The sequence below is a fragment of the Oncorhynchus mykiss genome, chromosome 7, assembly GCF_057628025.1.
Source record: "Oncorhynchus mykiss isolate SJ-2025 chromosome 7, ASM5762802v1, whole genome shotgun sequence".
Taxonomy (NCBI): Eukaryota; Metazoa; Chordata; class Actinopteri; order Salmoniformes; family Salmonidae; genus Oncorhynchus; species Oncorhynchus mykiss.
In genome coordinates, this window is record NC_143028.1 from 85,558,398 (window position 1) to 85,582,626 (window position 24,229).

The 24,229-nt window shown below is 48.3% G+C and overlaps 1 protein-coding gene across 8 annotated transcripts in view; it reads right to left on the bottom strand.

The window, feature by feature from the left end:
* Positions 1-18,292: 18,292 nt before the first annotated feature.
* LOC110528704 (CCHC-type zinc finger nucleic acid binding protein) overlaps positions 18,293-24,229 on the bottom strand; it is a 56,029-nt gene continuing 50,092 nt past the window's right edge. For all 8 annotated transcript variants that reach the window (XM_036984377.2, XM_090242169.1, XM_036984378.2 and 5 more), the window contains 2 exons: positions 19,695-19,822; positions 18,293-19,273 (listed from right to left, as the gene is read on the bottom strand). In XM_036984377.2, coding sequence (XP_036840272.1) covers positions 19,156-19,273; positions 19,695-19,822 — 246 coding nt within the window. In that variant the 3' untranslated portion in view covers positions 18,293-19,155. The remainder of the gene's footprint in view (positions 19,274-19,694; positions 19,823-24,229) is intronic.

The window sequence follows — 24,229 nt, forward strand, 5'->3', positions numbered from 1 at the left end:
CCAGCTGGATACAGCACCCACACAAAGACAGCCTTTCTCTCTACCAGACAGAGTCACGTTTACTACAGTCTCGTGGTGAAATGCTCCCTTTCCAGAGACACAGGAGGATTCCTGAACAATCTACTGACCTGCCCTACTCCTCACCATGGCCTTGATACCACACTTCCTGACTGACCTGCTAACCTGCCCTATTCATCACCATGGCCTTGGTACCACACTTCCTGACTGACCTGCTGACCTGCCCTATTCCTCACCGTGGCCTTAGTACCACACTTCCTGACCGACCTACTGACCTGTCCTATTCCTCACAGTGGCCTTGGTACCACACTTTCTGACCGACCTACTGACCTAACCTATTCCTCACTGTGGCCTTGGTACCACACTTCCTGACCGACCTACTGACCTGTCCTATTCCTCACCGTGGCCTTGGTACCACACTTTCTGACCGACCTACTGACCTGTCCTATTCCTCACCGTGGCCTTGGTACAACACTTCCTGACCGACCTACTTACCTGTCCAATTCCTCACCGTGGCCTTAGTACAACACTTCCTGACTGACCTACTGACCTGCTCTATTCCTCACCTTGGCCTTGGTACCACACTTCCTGACCAACCTACTGACCTGCCCTATTCCTCACCGTGGCCTTGGTACCACACTTCCTGACCGACCTACTGACCTGTCCTATTCCTCACTGTGGCCTTGGTACCACACTTCCTGACCGACCTACTGACCTGCCCTATTCCTCACCATGGCCTTAGTAACACACTTCCTGACTGACCTACTGACCTGTCCTATTCCTCACCGTGGCCTTGGTACCACACTTCCTGACCGACCTACTGACTTGTCCTATTCCTCACCCGTGGCCTTGGTACCACACTTCCTGACTGACCTACTGACCTGTCCTATTCCTCAACGTGGCCTTGGTACCACACTTCCTGACCGACCTACTGATCTGCCCTATTCCTCACCCATGGCCTTGGTACCACACTTCCTGACCGATCTATTCCTCACCATGGCCTTGGTACCACACTTCCTGACCGACCTACTGACTTGTCCTATTCCTCACCGTGGCCTTGGTACCACACTTCCTGACCGACCTACTGATCTGCCCTATTCCTCACCCATGGCCTTGGTATCACACTTCCTGACCGATCTATTCCTCACCATGGCCTTGGCACCACACTTCCTGACCGACCTACTGATCTGCCCTATTCCTCACCCATGGCCTTGGTACCACACTTCCTGACCGACCTATTCCTCACCATGGCCTTGGTACCACACTTCCTGACCAACCTATTCCTCACCATGGCCTTGGTACCACACTTCCTGACTGACCTGCTGACCTGCCCTATTCCTCACCATGTCCTTGGTACCACACTTCCTGACTGACCTACTGACCTGCCCTATTCCTCATCGTGGCCTTGGTACCACACTTCCTGACTGACCTACTGACCTGCCCTATTCCTCATCATGGCCTTAGTACCACACTTCCTGACTGACCTACTGACCCGCCCTATTCCTCACCGTGGCCTTGGTACCACACGTCCTGACCGACCTACTGACCTGCCCTATTCCTCACCGTGGCCTTGGTACCACACTTCCTGACCGACCTACTGACCTGCCCTATTCCTAAAGTGGCCTTGGTACCACACTTTCTGACCGACCTACTGACCTGTCCTATTCCTCACCGTGGCCTTGGTACCACACTTTCTGACCGACCTACTGACCTAACCTATTCCTCACTGTGGCCTTGGTACCACACTTCCTGACCGACCTACTGACCTGTCCTATTCCTCACCGTGGCCTTGGTACCACACTTTCTGACCGACCTACTGACCTGTCCTATTCCTCACCGTGGCCTTGATACAACACTTCCTGACCGACCTACTTACCTGTCCAATTCCTCACCGTGGCCTTAGTACACTTCCTGACTGACCTACTGACCTGCTCTATTCCTCACCTTGGCCTTGGTACCACACTTCCTGACCAACCTACTGACCTGCCCTATTCCTCACCGTGGCCTTGGTACCACACTTCCTGACCGATCTACTCACCTGTCCTATTCCTCACTGTTGCCTTGGTACCACACTTCCTGACTGACCTACTGACCTGTCCTATTCCTCACCGTGGCCTTGGTACCACACTTCCTGACCGACCTACTGATCTGCCCTATTCCTCACCCATGGCCTTGGTACCACACTTCCTGACCGATCTATTCCTCACCATGGCCTTGGTACCACACTTCCTGACCGACCTACTGACTTGTCCTATTCCTCACCCTTGGCCTTGGTACCACACTTCCTGACCGACCTACTGACCTGCCCTATTCCTAAAGTGGCCTTGGTACCACACTTCCTGACCGACCTACTGACCTGCCCTATTCCTCACCATGGCCTTAGTACCACACTTCCTGACCGACCTACTGACCTGTCCTATTCCTCACAGTGGCCTTGGTACCACACTTTCTGACCGACCTACTGACCTGTCCTATTCCTCACCGTGGCCTAGGTACCACACTTTCTGACCGACCTACTGACCTGTCCTATTCCTCACCGTGGCCTTGGTACCACACTTCCTGACCGACCTACTTACCTGTCCAATTCCTCACCGTGGCCTTGGTACAACACTTCCTGACTGACCTGCTCTATTCCTCACCTTGGCCTTGGTACCACACTTCCTGACCGACCTACTGACCTGCCCTATTCCTCACCGTGGCCTTGGTACCACACTTCCTGACCGACCTACTGACCTGTCCTATTCCTCACTGTGGCCTTGGTACCACACTTCCTGACTGACCTACTGACCTGTCCTATTCCTCACCCGTGGCCTTGGTACCACACTTCCTGACCAACCTACTGACTTGTCCTATTCCTCACCCGTGGCCTTGGTACCAAAATTCCTGACTGACCTACTGACCTGTCCTATTCCTCACCGTGGCCTTGGTACCACACTTCCTGACCGAACTACTGACCTGCCCTATTCCTCACCGTGGCCTTGGTACCACACTTCCTGACTGACCTACTGACCTGCCCTATTCCTCACCGTGGCCTTGGTACCACACTTCCTGACCAACCTACTGATCTGCCCTATTCCTCACCCATGGCCTTGGTACCACACTTCCTGACCGATCTATTCCTCACCATGTCCTTGGTACCACACTTCCTGACCGACCTACTGACCTGTCCTATTCCTCACCCGTGGCCTTGGTACCACACTTCCTGACTGACCTACTGACCTGTCCTATTCCTCACCGTGGCCTTGGTACCACACTTCCTGACCGACCTACTGATCTGCCCTATTCCTCACCCATGGCCTTGGTACCACACTTCCTGACCAATCTATTCCTCACCATGGCCTTGGTACCACACTTCCTGACCGACCTACTGACTTGTCCTATTCCTCACCCGTGGGGCCTTGGTACCACACTTCCTGACTGACCTACTGACCTGTCCTATTCCTCACCGTGGCCTTGGTACCACACTTCCTGACCGACCTACTGATCTGCCATATTCCTCACCCATGGCCTTGGTACCACACTTTCTGACCGATCTATTCCTCACCATGGCCTTGGCACCACACTTCCTGACCGACCTACTGATCTGCCCTATTCCTCACCCATGGCCTTGGTACCACACTTCCTGACCGACCTATTCCTCACCGTGGCCTTGATACCACACTTCCTGACCGACCTACTGACCTGCCCTATTCCTCACCATGGCCTTGGTACCACACTTCCTGACCGACCTACTGACCTGTCCTATTCCTCATCGTGGCCTTGGTACCACACTTCCTGACCGACCTACTGATCTGCCCTATTCCTTACCGTGGCCTTGGTACCACACTTCCTGACCGACCTATTCCTCACCATGGCCTTGATACCACACTTCCTGACCGACCTACTGACCTGTCCTATTCCTCACCGTGGCCTTGGTACCACACTTCCTGACCGACCTACTGAGCTGCCCTATTCCTCACCGTGGCCTTGGTACCACACTTCCTGACCGACCTACTGACCTGCCCTATTCCTCACCATGGCCTTAGTACCACACTTCCTGACTGACCTACTGACCTGTCCTATTCCTCACCGTGGCCTTGGTACCACACTTCCTGACTGGCCTACTGACCTGTCCTATTCCTCACCGTGGCCTTGGTACCACACTTCCTGACCGACCTACTGATCTGCCCTATTCCTCACCCATGGCCTTGGTACCACACTTCCTGACCGACCTATTCCTCACCATGGCCTTGGTACCACACTTCCTGACCAACCTATTCCTCACCATGGCCTTGGTACCACACATCCTGACTGACCTGCTGACCTGCCCTATTCCTCACCATGTCCTTGGTACCACACTTCCTGACTGACCTACTGACCTGCCCTATTCCTCACCGTGGCCTTGGTACCACACTTCCTGACTGACCTACTGACCTGCCCTATTCCTCACCGTGGCCTTGGTACCACACTTCCTGACCGACCTACTGATCTGCCCTATTCCTCACCCATGGCCTTGGTACCACACTTCCTGACCGATCTATTCCTCACCATCTCCTTGGTACCACACTTCCTGACCGACCTACTGACTTGTCCTATTCCTCACCCGTGGCCTTGGTACCACACTTCCTGACTGACCTACTGACCTGTCCTATTCCTCACCGTGGCCTTGGTACCACACTTCCTGACTGACCTACTGATCTGCCCTATTCCTCACCCATGGCCTTGGTACCACACTTCCTGACCGATCTATTCCTCACCATGGCCTTGGTACCACACTTCCTGACCGACCTACTGACTTGTCCTATTCCTCACCCGTGGGGCCTTGGTACCACACTTCCTGACTGACCTACTGACCTGTCCTATTCCTCACCGTGGCCTTGGTACCACACTTCCTGACCGACCTACTGATCTGCCATATTCCTCACCCATGGCCTTGGTACCACACTTCCTGACCGATCTATTCCTCACCATGGCCTTGGCACCACACTTCCTGACCGACCTACTGATCTGCCCTATTCCTCACCCATGGCCTTGGTACCACACTTCCTGACCGATCTATTCCTCACCATCTCCTTGGTACCACACTTCCTGACCGACCTACTGACTTGTCCTATTCCTCACCCGTGGCCTTGGTACCACACTTCCTGACTGACCTACTGACCTGTCCTATTCCTCACCGTGGCCTTGGTACCACACTTCCTGACTGACCTACTGATCTGCCCTATTCCTCACCCATGGCCTTGGTACCACACTTCCTGACCGATCTATTCCTCACCATGGCCTTGGTACCACACTTCCTGACCGACCTACTGACTTGTCCTATTCCTCACCCGTGGGGCCTTGGTACCACACTTCCTGACTGACCTACTGACCTGTCCTATTCCTCACCGTGGCCTTGGTACCACACTTCCTGACCGACCTACTGATCTGCCATATTCCTCACCCATGGCCTTGGTACCACACTTCCTGACCGATCTATTCCTCACCATGGCCTTGGCACCACACTTCCTGACCGACCTACTGATCTGCCCTATTCCTCACCCATGGCCTTGGTACCACACTTCCTGACCGACCTATTCCTCACCGTGGCCTTGATACCACACTTCCTGACCGACCTACTGACCTGCCCTATTCCTCACCATGGCCTTGGTACCACACTTCCTGACCGACCTACCGACCTGTCCTATTCCTCATCGTGGCCTTGGTACCACACTTCCTGACCGACCTACTGATCTGCCCTATTCCTTACCGTGGCCTTGGTACCACACTTCCTGACCGACCTATTCCTCACCATGGCCTTGATACCACACTTCCTGACCGACCTACTGACCTGTCCTATTCCTCACCGTGACCTTGGTACCACACTTCCTGACCGACCTACTGAGCTGCCCTATTCCTCACCGTGGCCTTGGTACCACACTTCCTGACCGACCTACTGACCTGCCCTATTCCTCACCATGGCCTTAGTACCACACTTCCTGACTGACCTACTGACCTGTCCTATTCCTCACCGTGGCCTTGGTACCACACTTCCTGACTGGCCTACTGACCTGTCCTATTCCTCACCGTGGCCTTGGTACCACACTTCCTGACCGACCTACTGATCTGCCCTATTCCTCACCCATGGCCTTGGTACCACACTTCCTGACCGACCTATTCCTCACCATGGCCTTGGTACCACACTTCCTGACCAACCTATTCCTCACCATGGCCTTGGTACCACACTTCCTGACTGACCTGCTGACCTGCCATATTCCTCACCATGTCCTTGGTACCACACTTCCTGACTGACCTACTGACCTGCCCTATTCCTCACCGTGGCCTTGGTACCGACCGACCTACTGACCTGCCCTATTCCTCACCGTGGCCTTGGTACCACACTTCCTGACCGACCTACTGACCTGCCCTATTCCTCACCATGGCCTTGGTACCACACTTCCTGACTGACCTGCTCTATTCCTCACCTTGGCACCACACTTCCTGACCAACCTACTGACCTGCCCTATTCCTCACCATGGCCTTGGTACAACACTTCCTGACCGACCTGCTGACCTGCCCTATTCCTCACCATGGCCTTGGTACCAAACTTCCTGACCGACCTACTGACCTGCCCTATTCCTCACCGTGGCCTTGGTACCACACTTCCTGACCGACCTACTGACCTGCCCTATTCCTCACCGTGGCCTTGGTACCACACTTCCTGACTGACCTACTGACCTGCCCTATTCCTGACAGACCTACTGACCTGCCCTATTCCTCACCATGGCCTTGTTACCACACTTCCTGACTGACCTGCTGACCTGCCCTATTCCTCACCATGGCCTTGGTACCACACTTCCTGACCGACCTACTGACCTGCCCTATTCCTCACCGTGGCCTTGGTACCACACTTCCTGACCGACCTACTGACCTGCCCTATTCTTCACCGTGGCCTTGGTACCACACTTCCTGACTGACCTACTGACCTTCCCTATTCCTCACCGTAGCTTTGGTAAAACACTTCCTGACCGACCTACTGACCTGCCCTATTACTCACCGTGGCCTTGGTACCACACTTCCTGACCGACCTACTGACCTGTCCTATTCCTCACCGTGGCCTTGGTACCACACTTCCTGAACGACCTACTGACCTGTCCTATTCCTCACCGTGGCCTTGGTACCACACTTCCTGACTGACCTACTGACCTGCCCTATTCCTGACCGACCTACTGACCTGCCCTATTCCTCACCATGTCCTTGGTACCACACTTCCTGACTGACCTACTGACCTGTCCTATTCCTCACTGTGGCCTTGGTACCACACTTCCTGACCGACCTATTCCTCACCATGGCCTTGGTACCACACTTCCTGACTGACCTGCTGACCTGCCCTATTCCTCACCTCAGTACACATTCAATAGTGGTATCCACTGTAACTGGATATCCTCCATAGTGCAGACACTAATGAACCACGCTCTTTCTCAAACAGCTCTCTGACTACAGGCAGGTCTTTAGCTGCTCAAAGTGTGTATATCCCGTTTCTTGGGACCTCCTTCCCTTTGTGGTCCAGCATCTTTGGTCCCACTCTCTGGAAGATAGAAGAGAACATGACAATGACCCTGTGTCCCAATTCTCAAGGCACAGGAGAAAGAACACAACTTCTGAAACTAGTTCATACCACATAACAGTAACATTACATCAGTGTTCAGGTTATGTAATGTGGACTTTTCAGATGTAATCCATGTAATGCAAAGCGATGTTGTGGACTGTGATCCACACTAGGAGAAACAGCGCCACTGTTCGTCTCAGCACCTTATTGCTTTGGTTTTGTTGGATGAAACAAAGTACATACTGTGCTTTTCTGTGGCGCATGCAGTGAGTACTTTACATACATACTAATAATTCAATATTAAACTGATTATGAAATAGTCATAAAAACACCTTACTCTGCTTATCTTAAATCGGCAAAAGGCTAAAATCGAAGTAAGCATACACCGATTAAAACACCTGGTTTTCGGAGCCACCTTTTGAATTATCAGGACATATAAACAAAATTGGTGTTCCAGCGGTGTATTTGATCTGTAGCTGTGTTAACACCAGCCGAGCAAGACTTTTTAACGCGAGTGAAGTGAGGTATGTACAGCACCGGTCAAAAGTTTGGACACAACTACTAATTCAAGGGTTTTTCTTTATTTATACCATTTTCTACATTGTAGAATAATAGTAAAGACATAAAAACTATGAAATAATACATACGGAATCATGTAGTAACCAAAAATGTGTTAAATCAAAATATATAAATATATATATATTTTTTTTAAAGAAGCCACCCTTTGTCTTGATGACAGCTTTGCACACTCTCACATTCTCTCAACCAGCTTCACCTGGAATGCTTTTCCAACAGTCTTGAAGAAGTTCCCGTATACGCTGAGCACTTGTTGGCTGCTTTTCCTTAAATTTGATGTTTTCACTGTTATTCTACAACGTAGAAAATAGTAAAAATAAAGAAAAACCCTGGAATGATTATTTTTTACTTTATTTTCGTAAAACTGCATTGTTGGTTAAAGGCTTGTAAGTAAGCATTTCATGGTAAGGTCTACACCTGTATTTGGCACATGTGACACGTGTATTTTCTATTGAAGATCTCCTTGGGGGAACACACTAATGTAGTACGTAGAAACAACAACACTTCCTTTCTGAAGAGGATCTACTGTTTTCTGCATCACGGCTTGGATGTACTCAATCAACCACCAACCTGTGATGGGCCTTGCTGGTCATCTCCTAAACACAACACATACATACAAGATACAACACATCCCTCTGTTACATAATATCCAGAAAGACTTCGTCCAGTAGAATCTGGCAGGCCTCTTTGGCCACATTGTTCAGGGTATACTATGGCAGCACCATTCTGAGAGGGCTCTGTGGATTTAGAGAACCTTCCTTTTTAGACTGTTGATAGACTCCCTATGAGTGGATGTGTTTATACATCCGCCACATTTGGTTAGAGAATGTATGAGTTAACGTATTAATATTTACAGTGAATATACCAGTGGGACTCCAATTGAAAGTCTGGCAGTCATGTACTGGACATAGCACTGAGGGAGAAACCCGGCCTCTCAAGTGGTCTTCCTTTTAGGTGATCGGCTCTTCTCTGTACTTTAACATACAATATTTTACAGTTCTAGATGAGAGGTACAGTACATAGAATTCCCTGAGATACTTTTACTACCATTAGTGTAAAGTCAGGACCAAAAACATTACACAATTATTAGCACCAAGTTTTCTAAGAATTCTTACTTGATGAGGAATGAGTTAATCTGTTCTAAACAGAGATTCAGGACCTGTTCTTTGAAGGTATTGTTGATCTGGGCCACAAACATCTGATGTGAGGAGAGAGAGAGGGGAAAAATGTCAGGTGATCACTGCTGACAATATTAACAATGGATGTATAGTACAAACTAGAGCCCTTGCTGTGCTATTTATTTAGACAATTGGTTATGAGGTCTCGTCAAATAGACATGTACGGTAAAGTAACCAGGGAAACCTGGAGTGGGGACAGATAATTGTAAAGGGTTTAGATAGGGTCTTACATGAATCAAAGGGCACTACAGATTCACAGAATGCAACCAGTGTAAAAATGAAACAAATTATTTTATATCAGTGGTCTTAGTAGGTGAATTATTTGTTTTCTAATGAGTAGCTAATGTTAACTAACTAGAGCATAAAAACAGATTGGAAAATATCTTTAATCGATTTCGGTAGATAGCATTAGACTACAACGTTAGAGTTACTCATGTAGAAAACTCTTAATAGCTTCCAAAAACGTATTACAAATAAGAGAAAAGCTTGTTACCTAGTCAGACAATACTTTTTTACTTCTTCTGTATAATGGCGTTCGCAACAATTTGATTTGCATTCCGCCACCTACTGTGCAGGTAGATAAAAATGTGGGTAAATATAAAAATATCATACGAAATATCAAAAAATAAATTAACTAAACAAAATCAACCTGCTTTCCTGTTAAAAAATGGAATTCTAATCAAACACGGAAGACTCCTGTGAGAGCGGGACATTTCCTAGCGACAATAGTCCTTGTAGTGCTTCTGCCGTGAAATCTTGTGCTGTACAATTATTCACTGTGGCTTTAAATTCCACAAAATCCACCTTCACAATGAGTGTATCCAGATCACTCGAATGACTTAAAACACTATCAACTGGTTGCAATGCAACCACTGCCATATCTTCAACACTGTTGCCTCTTCACTACATTCCTGAAGCAAATAACGTACTTTCTACATTTTCCCTGACACCCAAAAGTACTAGTTACATTTTAAATTCTTAGGACAGGAAAATGGTCCCATTCACGCACCTATCAAGAGAACATCCCTGGTCATACCTACTGCCTCTGATATGGCAGACTAACTGAATAATGTTCCCCTGGCTATCTGTAAACTATATCTAAGTGTTGGAGTGTGCCCCTGGCTATCTGTCAATTATATCTAAGTGTTGGAGTGTGTCCCTGGCTATCAGGCCTATCACTGTTGTGTCGTCGGCAAACTTAATGATGGCGTTGGAGTTGTGCTTGGCCACACAGTCGTGGGTGAACAGGGAGTACAGGAGGGGACTAAGCAAGCACCCCGAGGGGCCCCCGTGTTGAGGATCAGCGTAGCAGATGTGTTGTTGCCTACCCTTACCACCTGGGAGCGGCCCGTCGGGAAGTCCAGGATCCAGTTGCAGTGGGAAGTGTTTAGTCCCAGGGTCCATAGCTTAGTGATGAGCTTTGAGGTCACTATGGTGTTGACCTCTGAGCGGTAGTCAAATCAAATCAAATCTATTTATATAGCCCTTCGTACATCAGCTGATATCTCAAAGTGCTGTACAGAAACCCAGCCTAAAACCCCAAACAGCAGGCAATGCAGGTGTAGAAGCACGGTGGCTAGCAAAAACTCCCTAGAAAGGCCAAAACCTAGGAAGAAACCTAGAGAGGAACCAGGCTATGTGGGGTGGCCAGTCCTCTTCTGGCTGTGCTGGGTGGAGATTATAACAGAACATGGCCAAGATGTTCAAATGTTCATAAATGACCAGCATGGTCCAATAAAATAAGGCAGAACAGTTGAAACTGGAGCAGCAGCACGGCCAGGTGGACTGGGGACTGCAAGGAGTCATCATGTCAGGTAGTCCTGAGGCATGGTCCTAGGGCTCAGGTCCTCCGAGAGAGAGAAAGAAAGAAAGAGAGAATTAGAGAGAGCACACTTAAATTCACACAGGACACCGAATAGGACAGGAGAAGTACTCCAGATATAACAAACTGACCCTAGCCCCCCGACACAAACTACTGCAGCATAAATACTGGAGGCTGAGACAGGAGGGGTCAGGAGACACTGTGGCCCCATCCGAGGACACCCCCGGACAGGGCCAAACAGGAAGGATATAACCCTACCCACTTTGCCAAAGCACAGCCCCCATACCACTAGAGGGATATCTTCAACCACCAACTTACCATCCTGAGACAAGGCTGAGTATAGCCCACAAAGATCTCCGCCATGGCACAACCCACAGGGGGGCGCCAACCCAGACAGGATGACCACATCAGTGACTCAACCCACTCAGGTGACGCACCCCTCCCAGGGACGGTTGAGAGAGCCCCAGTAAGCCAGTGACTCAGCCCCTGTATTAGGGTTAGAGGCAGAGAATCCCAGTGGAAAGAGGGGAACCGACCAGGCAGAAACAGCAAGGGCGGTTTGTTGCTCCAGAGCCTTTACGTTCACCTTCCCACTCCTGGGCCAGACTAGATTCAATCATATGACCCACTGAAGAGATGAGTCTTCAGTAAAGACTTAAAGGTTGAGACCGAGTTTGCGTCTCTGACATGGGTAGGCAGACCGTTCCATAAAAATGGAGCTCTATAGGAGCAAGCCCATGTAATGCTTTGTAGGTTAGCAGTAAAACCTTGAAATCAGCCCTTGCTTTGACAGGAAGCCAGTGTAGGGAGGCTAGCACTGGAGTAATATGATCAAAATTTTTGGTTCTAGTCAGGATTCTAGCAGCCGTATTTAGCACTAACTGAAGTTTATTTAGTGCTTTATCCGGGTAGCCGGAAAGTAGTGCATTTCAGTAGTCAAATTTTTCTGCGTACTTTTTTGGACAGAAAGTTTCTGATTTTTGCAATGTTACGTATATGGTCTTGATATGTTCTTCAAAAGAGAGATCAGGGTCCAGAGTAACGCCGAGGTCCTTCACAGTTTTATTTGAGACGACTGTACAGACATTAAGATTAATTGTCAGATTCAACAGAAGATCTCTTTGTTTCTTGGGACCTAGAACAAGCATCTCTGTTTTGTCCGAGTTTAAAAGTAGAAAGTTTGCAGCCATCCACTTCCTTATGTCTGAAACACATGCTTCTAGCGAGGGCAATTTTGGGGCTTCACCGTGTTTCATTGAAATGTACAGCTGTGTGTCATCCGCATAGCAGTGAAAGTTAACATTATGTTTTCAAATGACATCCCCAAGAGGTAAATATATAGTGAAAACAATAGTGGTCCTAAAACAGAACCTTGAGGAACACTGAAATTTACAGTTGATTTGTCAGAGGACAAACCATTCACAGAGACAAACTGATATCTTTCCGACAGATAAGATCTAAACCAGGCCAGAACTTGTCCGTGTAGACCAATTTGGGTTTCCAATCTCTCCAAAAGAATGTGGTGATCGATGGTATCAAAAGCAGCACTAAGGTCTAGGAGCACGAGGACAGATGCAGAGCCTCGGTTTGATGCCATTAAAAGGTCATTTACCACCTTCACAAGTGCAGTCTCAGTGCTATGATGGGGTCTAAAACCAGACTGAAGCATTTCGTATACATTGTTTGTCTTCAGGAAGGCAGTGAGTTGCTGCGCAACAGCCTTTTCTAAACATTTTGAGAGGAATGGAAGATTCGATATAGGCCGATAGTTTTTTATATTTTCTGGGTCAAGGTTTGGCTTTTTCAAGAGAGGCTTTATTACTGCCACTTTTAGTGAGTTTGGTACACATCCGGTGGATAGAGAGACGTTTATTATGTTCAACATAGGAGGGCCAAGCACAGGAAGCAGCTCTTTCAGTAGTTTAGTTGGAATAGGGTCCAGTATGCAGCTTGAAGGTTTAGAGGCCATGATTATTTTCATCATTGTGTCAAGAGATATAGTACTAAAACACTTGAGCGTCTCTCTTGATCCTAGGTCCTGGCAGAGTTGTGCAGACTCAGACTCATTGTAGTCAATGAATAGCATTCTCACATAGGTGTTCTTTGTGTCCAGGTGGGAAAGGGCAGTGTGGACTGCAATAGAGATTGCATCATCTGTGGATCTGTTGGGGCAATATGTGATTTGGAGTGGGTCTAGGGTTTCTGGGAGGATGTCCAATAAGAAACGCACTATTGGACCGGTCCTTGTCTTCTTCTACAACTTTTGCTCATTTTGTTCCATTCTTTGATGTCACTATTTTCCATTCATTATCACACACTTCCCTTGCCGTACTTTCAGAGTCAAGCACAGTCGATATTTCCTTAGTGTCCAACTGCCCAACGTTTTAACTTAACCGCCACAATGACAGATGAGCTTTTCTGTTGGACGTGCGCAATCAGGACATCCGCAAGGAGATTGCGCAAATCGTGTTTCGCTTAACAGGTTGTGCCAGGAAAGTCGGCCGGTTATGCCTCATATTACCACGGGACAGTAGAGGGTGATGAGCTGGTAATAGCCATCTACGGCCAAGCAACATTACCCAGGGACAGTAGAGGGTGATGAGCTGGTAATAGCCATCTACGGCCAAGCAACATTACCCAGGGACAGTAGAGGGTGATGAGCTGGTAATAGCCATCTACGGCCAAACAAGAACGTGACGACACACCGAAACAAGGAAGACGTGGGAGAATATAAGTGTACACAGTGAGACACTGGTCTGAGTTCAAGTAGGTACTGTGCATTCAGAAAGTATTGACCCCTTCACTTTTTCCACATTTTGCTACATTACATTTAAAATGGATTAAATCGTTTTTTCTCATCAAATCTACACACAATGCCAAAGCAAAAACATTTTTTTTAGATTTTTTTGCTAAAAATAAAAGATCACATTTACATAAGTATTCAGACCCTTTACTTAGTACTTTGTCGAAGCACCTTTGAGACTTGTCCAGAAACCATTCCTGCATACTTAGGGTCATTGTCCTGTTTGAAAGGGAACCTTCACCCCAGTCTGAGATCCTGAACAATCTGGAGCATATTTTCATCAAGGATCTCCCTGTACTTTGCTCAGTTCATCTTTCCCTCGATCTTGACTAGTCTCCCAGTCCCTGCCGCTGAAAAACATCCCCACAGCATGATGCTGTCACCAACATGCTTCGCCGTAGGGATAGTGCCAGGTTTCCTCCAGACGTGACGCTTGGCATTCAGGCCAAAGAGTTCAATCTTGGTTTCATCAGACCAGAGAATCTTGTTTCTCAAGGTCTGAGAGTCCTTTGCAAAAAAATCACCTAAACACCAAGCGCGCTTTCATGTGCCTTTTACGGAGGAGTGGCTTCTGTCTGGCCACTCTATCATAAAGACCTGATTGGTGGAGTGCTGCAGAGATGGTTGTCCTTCTGGAAGGTTCTCCCATCTCCACAGAGGAACTCTGGAGCTCTGTCAGGTTCTTGGTCACCTCCCTGACCAAGGCCCTTCTCCCCCAATTGCTCAGTTTGGTGGTACCAAACTTCTTCCATTTATGAATGATGGAGGCCACTGTGTTCTTGGGGACATTCAATGCCGCAGACATTTTTTGGTACCCTTCCCTGGATCTGTGCCGACACAATCCTGTATCAGAGCTCTACGGACAATTCCTCCGACCTCATGGCTTGGTTTTGCTCTGACATGCATTGTCAACTGTGGGACCTTATAGAGACAGGTGTGTGCTTTTCCAAATCATGTCCATTCAAATGAATTTACCGCCGGTGGACTCCAATCAAGTTGTAGAAACATCTCAAGGATGATCAATGGAAACAGGATGCACATGAGCTTAATTTTGAGTGTCATAGCAAAGGGTCTGAATACTTATGTAAAGGTATTTGTTTTTAATACATTTAAAAACATTTCTAAAAACCTGCACCTAAGGGCCTCCCGAGTGCCACGGTGGTCTAAGGCACTGCACCGCAGTGCTAGCTGTGCCCCTAGAGATCCTGGTTCGAGTCCATGTCGCCGGCCGTGACCGGGAGACCCATGGGGCGGTGCACAATTGGTCAAGCGTCGTCCGGGTTAGGGGAGGGTTTGGCCCAGCGTTGTCCGGGTTAATGGAGGGTTTGGTCCAGCGTGGTCCGGGTTAAGGGAGGGTTTGGCCCAGCGTCGTCCGGGTTAGGGGAGGGTTTGGCCCAGAGTCGTCCGGGTTAGGGGAGGGTTTGGCCCAGCGTCGTCCGGGTTAGGGGAGGGTTTGGCCCAGCGTCGTCCGGGTTAGGGGAGGGTTTGGCCCAGCGTCGTCCAGGTTAGGGGAGGGTTTGGCGGCAGGGATGTTCTTGTCCCATCGCTAGTGACTCCTGTGATGCCGTGTGCAATGCACGCTGACACGGTCGCCAGATGTTTCCTCCGACACAATGGTGCGGCTGGCTTCCAGGTTAAGCGGGCATTGTGTCAAGAAGCAGTACGGCTTGGCTGGGTTGTGTTTCGGAGGACTCACAGCTCTCGAACTTCGCCTCTCCCGAGTCCGTACGGGAGTTGCAGCGATGGGACAAGACTAACTACCAATTGGATATCACAAAATTGGGGAGAAAAAGAGGTGTAAAAAATAACACAAATAAATACCCTGCACTTAAAAGGACTATGACCATGAGAAACAAGATTATCTGGTCTGATGAAACCAAGATTGAACTCTTTGGCTTGAATGCCAACCATCACGTCTGGAGGAAACAAGGCACTGCTCATCACCTGGCCAATACCAGCCCTACAGTGAAGCATGGTGGTTGCAGCATCATGCTGTGGGGATGTTTTTCAGCGCAGGGACTGAGACTAGTCAAGATTGAGGGAAAGATGAACGGAGCAAAATACAGAGATCCTTGACAATCTGCTCCAGAGAGCTCAGGATCTCAAACTGGGGCGAAGGTTCATCTTCCAACAGGACAAAGACCCTAAGCAAACAGCCAAGACACAGGAGTGGTTTCGGGACAAGTCTTTGAATGTCCTTGGGTGGCCCAGCCAGAACCCAGACTTGAACCCAATCAAACATCTCTGGAGAGACCTGAAAATAGCTTTACGGTGACGCTCCACATCCAACCTGACAGAGCTTGAGAAGATCTGCAAAGAAGGGGAGAAACTCCCAAAATACAGGTGTGCCAAGTTTGTAGCATCATACCCATGGGACGCGAGGCTATCATCGCAGCCAAAGGTGCTTTAACAAAGTACTGAGTAAAGGGTTTGAAATGTAAATGTGTTTTAATTTTTTTTTTATACATTTGCAAAGAATTCAAAAAAAAAAAATCTTTGTCATTATGGGGTATCGTGTACATACAGTGCCTTGCGAAAGTATTCGGCCCCCTTGAACTTTGCGACCTTTTGCCACATTTCAGGCTTCAAACAAAGATATAAAACTGTATTTTTTTGTGAAGAATCAACAACAAGTGGGACACAATCATGAAGTGGAACGACATTTATTGGATATTTCAAACTTTTTTAACAAATCAAAAACTGAAAAATTGGGCGTGCAAAATTATTCAGCCCCTTTACTTTCAGTGCAGCAAACTCTCTCCAGAAGTTCAGTGAGGATCTCTGAATGATCCAATGTTGACCTAAATGACTAATGATGATAAATACAATCCACCTGTGTGTAATCAAGTCTCCGTATAAATGCACCTGCACTGTGATAGTCTCAGAGGTGCGTTAAAAGCGCAGAGAGCATCATGAAGAACAAGGAACACACCAGGCAGGTCCGAGATACTGTTGTGAAGAAGTTTAAAGCCGGATTTGGATACAAAAAGATTTCCCAAGCTTTAAACATCCCAAGGAGCACTGTGCAAGCGATACTATTGAAATGGAAGGAGTATCAGACCACTGCAAATCTACCAAGACCTGGCCGTCCCTCTAAACTTTCAGCTCATACAAGGAGAAGACTGATCAGAGATGCAGCCAAGAGGCCCATGATCACTCTAGATGAAATGCAGAGATCTACAGCTGAGGTGGGAGACTCTGTCCATAGGACAACAATCAGTCGTATATTGCACAAATCTGGCCTTTATGGAAGAGTGGCAAGAAGAAAGCCATTTCTTAAAGATATCCATAAAAAGTGTAGTTTAAAGTTTGCCACAACCCACCTGGGAGACACACCAAACATGTGGAAGAAGGTGCTCTGGTCAGATGAAACCAAAATTGAACTTTTTGGCAACAATGCAAAACGTTATGTTTGGCGTAAAAGCAACCCACCATCCCCACTGTCAAACATGGTGGTGGCAGCATCATGGTTTGGGCCTGCTTTTCTTCAGCAGGGACAGGGAAGATGGTTAAAATTGATGGGAAGATGGATGGAGCCAAATACAATACCATTCTGGAAGAAAACCTGATGGAGTCTGCAAAAGACCTGAGACTGGGACGGAGATTTGTCTTCCAACAAGACAATGATCCAAAACATAAAGCAAAATCTACAATGGAATGGTTCAAAAATAAACATATCCAGGTGTTAGAATGGCCAAGTCAAAGTCCAGACCTGAATCCAATCGAGAATCTGTGGAAAGAACTGAAAACTGCTGTTCACAAATGCTCTCCATCTAACCTCAGAGCTCAAGCTGTTTTGCAAGGAGGAATGGGAAAAAATGTCAGTCTCTCGATGTGCAAAACTGATAGAGACATACCCCAAGCGACTTACAGCTGTAATCGCAGCAAAAGGTGGCGCTACAAAGTATTAACTTAAGGGGGCTGAATAATTTTGCACGCCCAATTTTTCAGTTTTTGATTTGTTAAAAAAGTTTGAAATATCCAATAAATGTCGTTCCACTTCATGATTGTGTCCAACTTGTTGATTCTTCACAAAAAAATACAGTTTTATATCTTTATGTTTGAAGCCTGAAATGTGGCAAAAGGTCGCAAAGTTCAAGGGGGCCGAATACTTTCGCAAGGCACTGTAGATGAGAATAAGGCTGTAACGTAACATTTGGAAAAAGTTGTGGGTTCTGAATACTTTCCGAATGCACTGTGTATTTACACTGTAACGTCACCTAGAGGTAGGTACATGTTGAATACTGGATACGCTTGTAGTTTGTTAATGTGAATAAAAATAAGTAATTCATTGCAATGATGGAATCTGATCAATTCAACTCAGTCTAACTTCCCTTCTTGCGCTTTATTGAGATTAAAATTACATTATGTTGGAGGATTTCAGTTGCATTACCTTTCCACTTAAACTGAGTACAAGCAAATTATATATTTTTACAGTTGTCCAAGTCAGTGGTTCCTAAACTGTCGGGTGTGCGATTGTCGGCGTGGAGCGCCCTACCGCCCCCAAAATATTTATAGAAGGGGGGGGGCCCGATTGAAAAAGGTTGGAAAACCACTGGTCTAAGTGTTATTTTGTAGAAAAATAACATTTAGATTTGTGAAAACATTCTTTCTCTTAGCCTTTCTTTTTCTGATCTGTTTCCATGGTTATATAACACACATTAACTTACTACTGGATCAAGACTGATTCTGACACTCAGCAGCTAACTGTACAAAAACAAATATTTGTATTTTCTTGTGAATTAGCTATGACCGTCTGTATTCATACACCATGTTGTGACGGGTTTGGTCCTGGTCTGTCTGCATGCTGCTGTCGGACGGACTGAACCCATAACGACCACTGGGTGGTGCTGCTGTCTCAGGTCTAGTCCGTTATGTTCCAAAAAACTAAAAAGTTCCGACAAACTTTCATTCTGACTTGAAGGGCTGGTTTCCCCGGACCTGGTGGGGAGGACATCCACTCAGAACTCATCCCTTGTCACCAGTGGCATGGAAAATGGCTTCTTTAACAAACCATTGTACATTAACCTCTACCAAAGTAAACATTTTGGATTAAATACAGAAAGTGTATTATTCAGCACTTTACAGCAGACTGGTCTGGGAGAAACCTCCGTAGCCAGAGGGCAGGTTTCAGACAAAATAATACAATCATCCATGTGAAAAAGGAGGGGCGTAGGAAGGCAGCAGAGTGCTAGGCCGTGGCCTCGATGGTGCATTCTTTAGCCAGGTGACCAGACTTTCCGCAGTTGTAGCAGTTGACTTCGCTGGCCTTGCTGCACTGGACGGCAACATGGCCGATCTCACCACACCTGATGGGAGACAGAGGAGAGAGACGAGGTTTAGCTAAGACAAGGGAGTGTTTTCAAGATGGAGCACAGTAATGAGTCTGTGTGTCAGTCTTCAGAAAGCACAGTCCTGCATCTGTGCATCAGTCTGTTTACCATGTGGCTTAAACAAGTCTAGGAGAAAGTGACAGGTCAGAGATAGCACATCCAGGACTCACCAGTAACACTTCACTACCTTGTTTAAAAATATATATATTTTGTAAATGTTCTTAAAAATGTTTTTTACTTGCATATTTTTCTTTATCGGGGATAGAGACCGTGAGAAAGAGGATAGATTGGAAAGAATTTTGTACCAGAAGGGGAGTGGGCCGGTCCCGAACCCACACAGTACCTGTGTGTTATCTCACCTAACAGCCCTTCTGGATGTGTATATGTGATAACTCACCTGTAACATTTGACCTTCTCACAGCCCTTCTGGATGTGTCCAAAACCTCCACAGGAGTAGCACTTCTGCTCGTTGGCATGGTCACAGTCTCGGGCCACGTGGCCAGCCTTGCCACAGTTGTAACAGACCTGCATTATAACAAAAGTCTCCAGTCACGTGGCCAACCCAGCCATAGTTATAATAAGGTTATAACACACCAGCATTGCCCTAGTTCTAACACTACAACACAATGGCCTCGCCCTAGTTCTAACACTACAACACACCGGCCTTGCCCTGGTTCTAACACTACAACACACTGGACTCGCCCTAGTTCTAACACTACAACACACTGGACTCCCCCTAGTTCTAACACTACAACACACTGGACTCGCCCTAGTTCTAATACTACACTGCAAAACAACGGCCTAGCCCTAGTTCTAACACTACAACACACCGGTCTCGCCCTAGTTCTAACCCTACAACACACCGGCCTCGCCCTAGTTCTAACACTACAACACACCGGCCTCGCCCTAGTTCTAACACTACAACACACCGGCCTTGCGCTAGTTCTAACACTACAACACACCGGACTCGCCCTAGTTCTAATACTACAACACACCGGCCTCGCCCTAGTTCTAACACTACAACACACTGGACTCGCCCTGGTTCAAATACTACACTACAACACACCGGCCTCGCACTAGTTCTAACACTACAACACACCGGCCTTACGCTAGTTCTAACACTACAACACACCGGCCTCGCCCTAGTTCTAACACTACAACACACTGGACTCGCCCTGGTTCAAATACTACACTACAACACACCGGCCTCGCCCTACTTCTAACACTACAACACACCGGACTCGCCCTAGTTCTAACACTACAACACACTGGACTCGCCCTGGTTCAAATACTACACTACAACACACCGGCCTCGCCCTAGTTCTAACACCTCAATGCACCGGTCTCGCCCTAGTTCTAACACTACAACACACCGGCCTCGCCCTAGTTCTAACACGACAACACACCGGCCTCGCCCTAGTTCTAACACTACAACACACAGGCCTCGCTCTAGTTCTAACACTACAACACACAGGCCTCTCCATAGTTCTAACACTACAGCACACCGGCCTCGCCCCAGTTCTAACACTACAACACACCGGCCTCGTCCTAGAACTAACACTACAACACACCGGCCTCGCCCTAGTTCTAATACTACACAACAACACACCGGCCTCGCCCTAGAACTAACACTACAACACCCCGGCCTCGCCCTAGAACTAACACTACAACACACCGGCCTCGCCCTAGAACTAACACTACAACACACCGGCCTCGCCCTAGTTCTAATACTACACTACAACACACCGGCCTCGCCCTAGTTCTAATACTACACAACAACACACCGGTCTCGCCCTAGTTCTAATACTACACTACAACACACTGGCCTCGGCCTTGTTCTAACACTACAACACAATGGCCTCCCCCTAGTTCTAACATTACAACACACTGGACTCGCCCTAGTTCTAACACTACAACACACTGGCCTCGGCCTAGTTCTAACAGTACAACACACTGGCCTCGGCCTAGTTCTAACACTACAACACACTGGACTCGCCCTAGTTCTAACACTACAACACACTGGACTCGCACTAGTTCTAAGACTACAACACACTGGACTCACCCTAGCTCTCATACTACACTACAACACACCGGCCTCGCCCCAGTTCTAACACTACAACACACCGGCCTTGACCTAGTTCTAACACTACAACACACCGGCCGTGGCCTAGTTCTAACACTACAACACACTGGACTCGCCCTAGTTCTAATACTACACTACAACACACCGGCCTCGCCCTAGTTCTAATACTACACTACAACACACTGGACTCGCCCTAGTTCTAATACTACACTACAACACACTAGGCATGCCCTGGTTCTAACACTACAACACACTGGGCTTGCCCTGGTTCTAACACTACAACACACCGGCCTCGCCCTGGTTCTAACACTACAACACACCGGCCTCGCCCTAGTTCTAACACTACAACACACCGGCCTCGCTCTAGTTCTAATACTACCCTACAACACACTGGACTCGCCCTAGTTCGAATACTACACTACAACACACCGGCCTCGCCCTAGAACTAACCCTACAACACACCGGCCTCGCCCTAGTTCTAACCCTACAACACACCGGCCTTGCCCTAGATCTAACACTACAACACACCGGCCTCGCCCTAGTTCTAATACTACAACACACCGGCCTCGCCCTAGTTCTAATACTACAACACACCGGCCTCGCCCTAGTTCTAATACTACAACACACCGGCCTCGCCCTAGTTCTAATACTACAACACACCGGCCTCGCCCTAGTTCTAACACTACAACACACCGGCCTCGCCCTAGTTCTAACACTACAACACACCGGCCTCGCCCTAGAACTAACACTACAACACACAGGCAATGCCCTAGAAATAACACTACACTACAACACACTGGGCTCGCCCTGGTTCTAACACTACAACACACCGGCCTCGCCCTAGTTCTAACCCTACAACACACCGGCCTCGCCCTAGTTCTAAGACTACAACACACCGGCCTCGCCCTAGTTCTAACACTACAACACACCGGCCTCGCCCTAGTTCTAATACTACAACACACCGGCCTCGCCCTAGTTCTAATACTACAACACACCGGCCTCGCCCTAGTTCTAATACTACAACACACCGGCCTCGCCCTAGTTCTAATACTACAACACACCTGCTTCGCCCTAGTTCTAATACTACACTACAACACACCGGCCTCGCCCTAGTTCTAATACTACAACACACCGGCCTCGCCCTAGTTCTAATACTACAACACACCGGCCTCGCCCTAGTTCTAATACTACAACACACCGGCCTCGCCCTAGTTCTAATACTACAACACACTGGACTCGCCCTAGTTCTAATATTACACTACACCACACCGGCCTCGCCCAAGTTCTAACACTACAACACAACGGCCTCGCCCTAGTTCTAACACGACAACACACCGGCCTTGCCCTAGTTCTAACACTACAACACACCGGCCTCGCCCTAGTTCTAATACTACACTACAACACACTGGACTCGCCCTAGTTCTAATACTACAACACACTAGGCATGCCCTGGTTCTAACACTACAACACAACGGCCTCGCCCTAGAACTAACACTACAACACACCGGCCTCGCCCTAGTTCTAACACTAAACTACAACACACCGGCCTCGCCCTAGTTCTAACATTACAACACACCGGCAACGCCCCAGAAATAACACTACACTACAACATACTGGACTCGCCCTAGTTCTAACCCTACAACACACCGGCCTCGCCCTATTTCTAACCCTACAACACACCGGCCTCGCCCTAGTTCTAACACTACAACACACCGGCCTCGCCCTAGAACTAACACTACAACACACCGGCCTCGCCCTAGTTCTAATACTACACTACAAGACACCGGCCTCGCCCTAGTTCTAATACTACACTACAACACACCGGCCTCGCCCTAGTTCTAATACTACACTACAACACACCGGCCTCGCCCTAGTTCTAACCCTACAACACACCGGCCTCGCCCTAGTTCTAACCCTACAACACACCGGCCACGCCCTAGTTCTAATACTACACTACAACACACTGGACTCGCCCTAGTTCTAATACTACAACACACCGGGCTCGCCCTAGTTCTAACACTACAACACACCGGCCTCGCCCTAGTTCTAACACTACAACACACCGGCCTCGCCCTAGTTCTAACACTACAACACACCGACCTCGCCCTAGTTCTAACACTACAACACAACGGCCTCGCCCTAGAACTAACACTACAACACACCGGCCTCGCCCTAGTTCTAACACTACACTACAACACACCGGCCTCGCCCTAGTTCTAACCCTACAACACACCGGCCTCGCCCTAGTTCTAATACTACACTACAACACACTGGACTCGCCCTAGTTCTAATACTACAACACACCGGGCTCGCCCTAGTTCTAACACTACAACACACTAGGCATGCCCTGGTTCTAACACTACAACAAACCGGCCTCGCCCTAGTTCTAACACTACAACACACCGGCCTCGCCCTAGAACTATCACTACAACACACCGGCCTCGCCCTAGTTCTAACACTACAACACACCGGCCTCGCCCTAGTTCTAACACTACAACACACCGGCCTCGCCCTAGAACTAACACTACAACACACCGGCTTCGCCCTAGTTCTAATACTACACTACAACACACCGGCCTCACCCTAGTTCTAATACTACACTACAACACACCGGCCTCGCCCTAGTTCTAACACTACAACACACCGGCCTCGCCCTAGAACTAACACTACAACACAACGGCCTCGCCCTAGTTCTAATACTACAACACACTAGGCATGCCCTGGTTCTAACCCTACAACACACCGGCCTCGCCCTAGTTCCAACCCTACAACACACCGGCCTCGCCCTAGTTCTAACCCTACAACACACCGGCCTCGCCCTAGTTCTAAGACTACAACACACCGGCCTT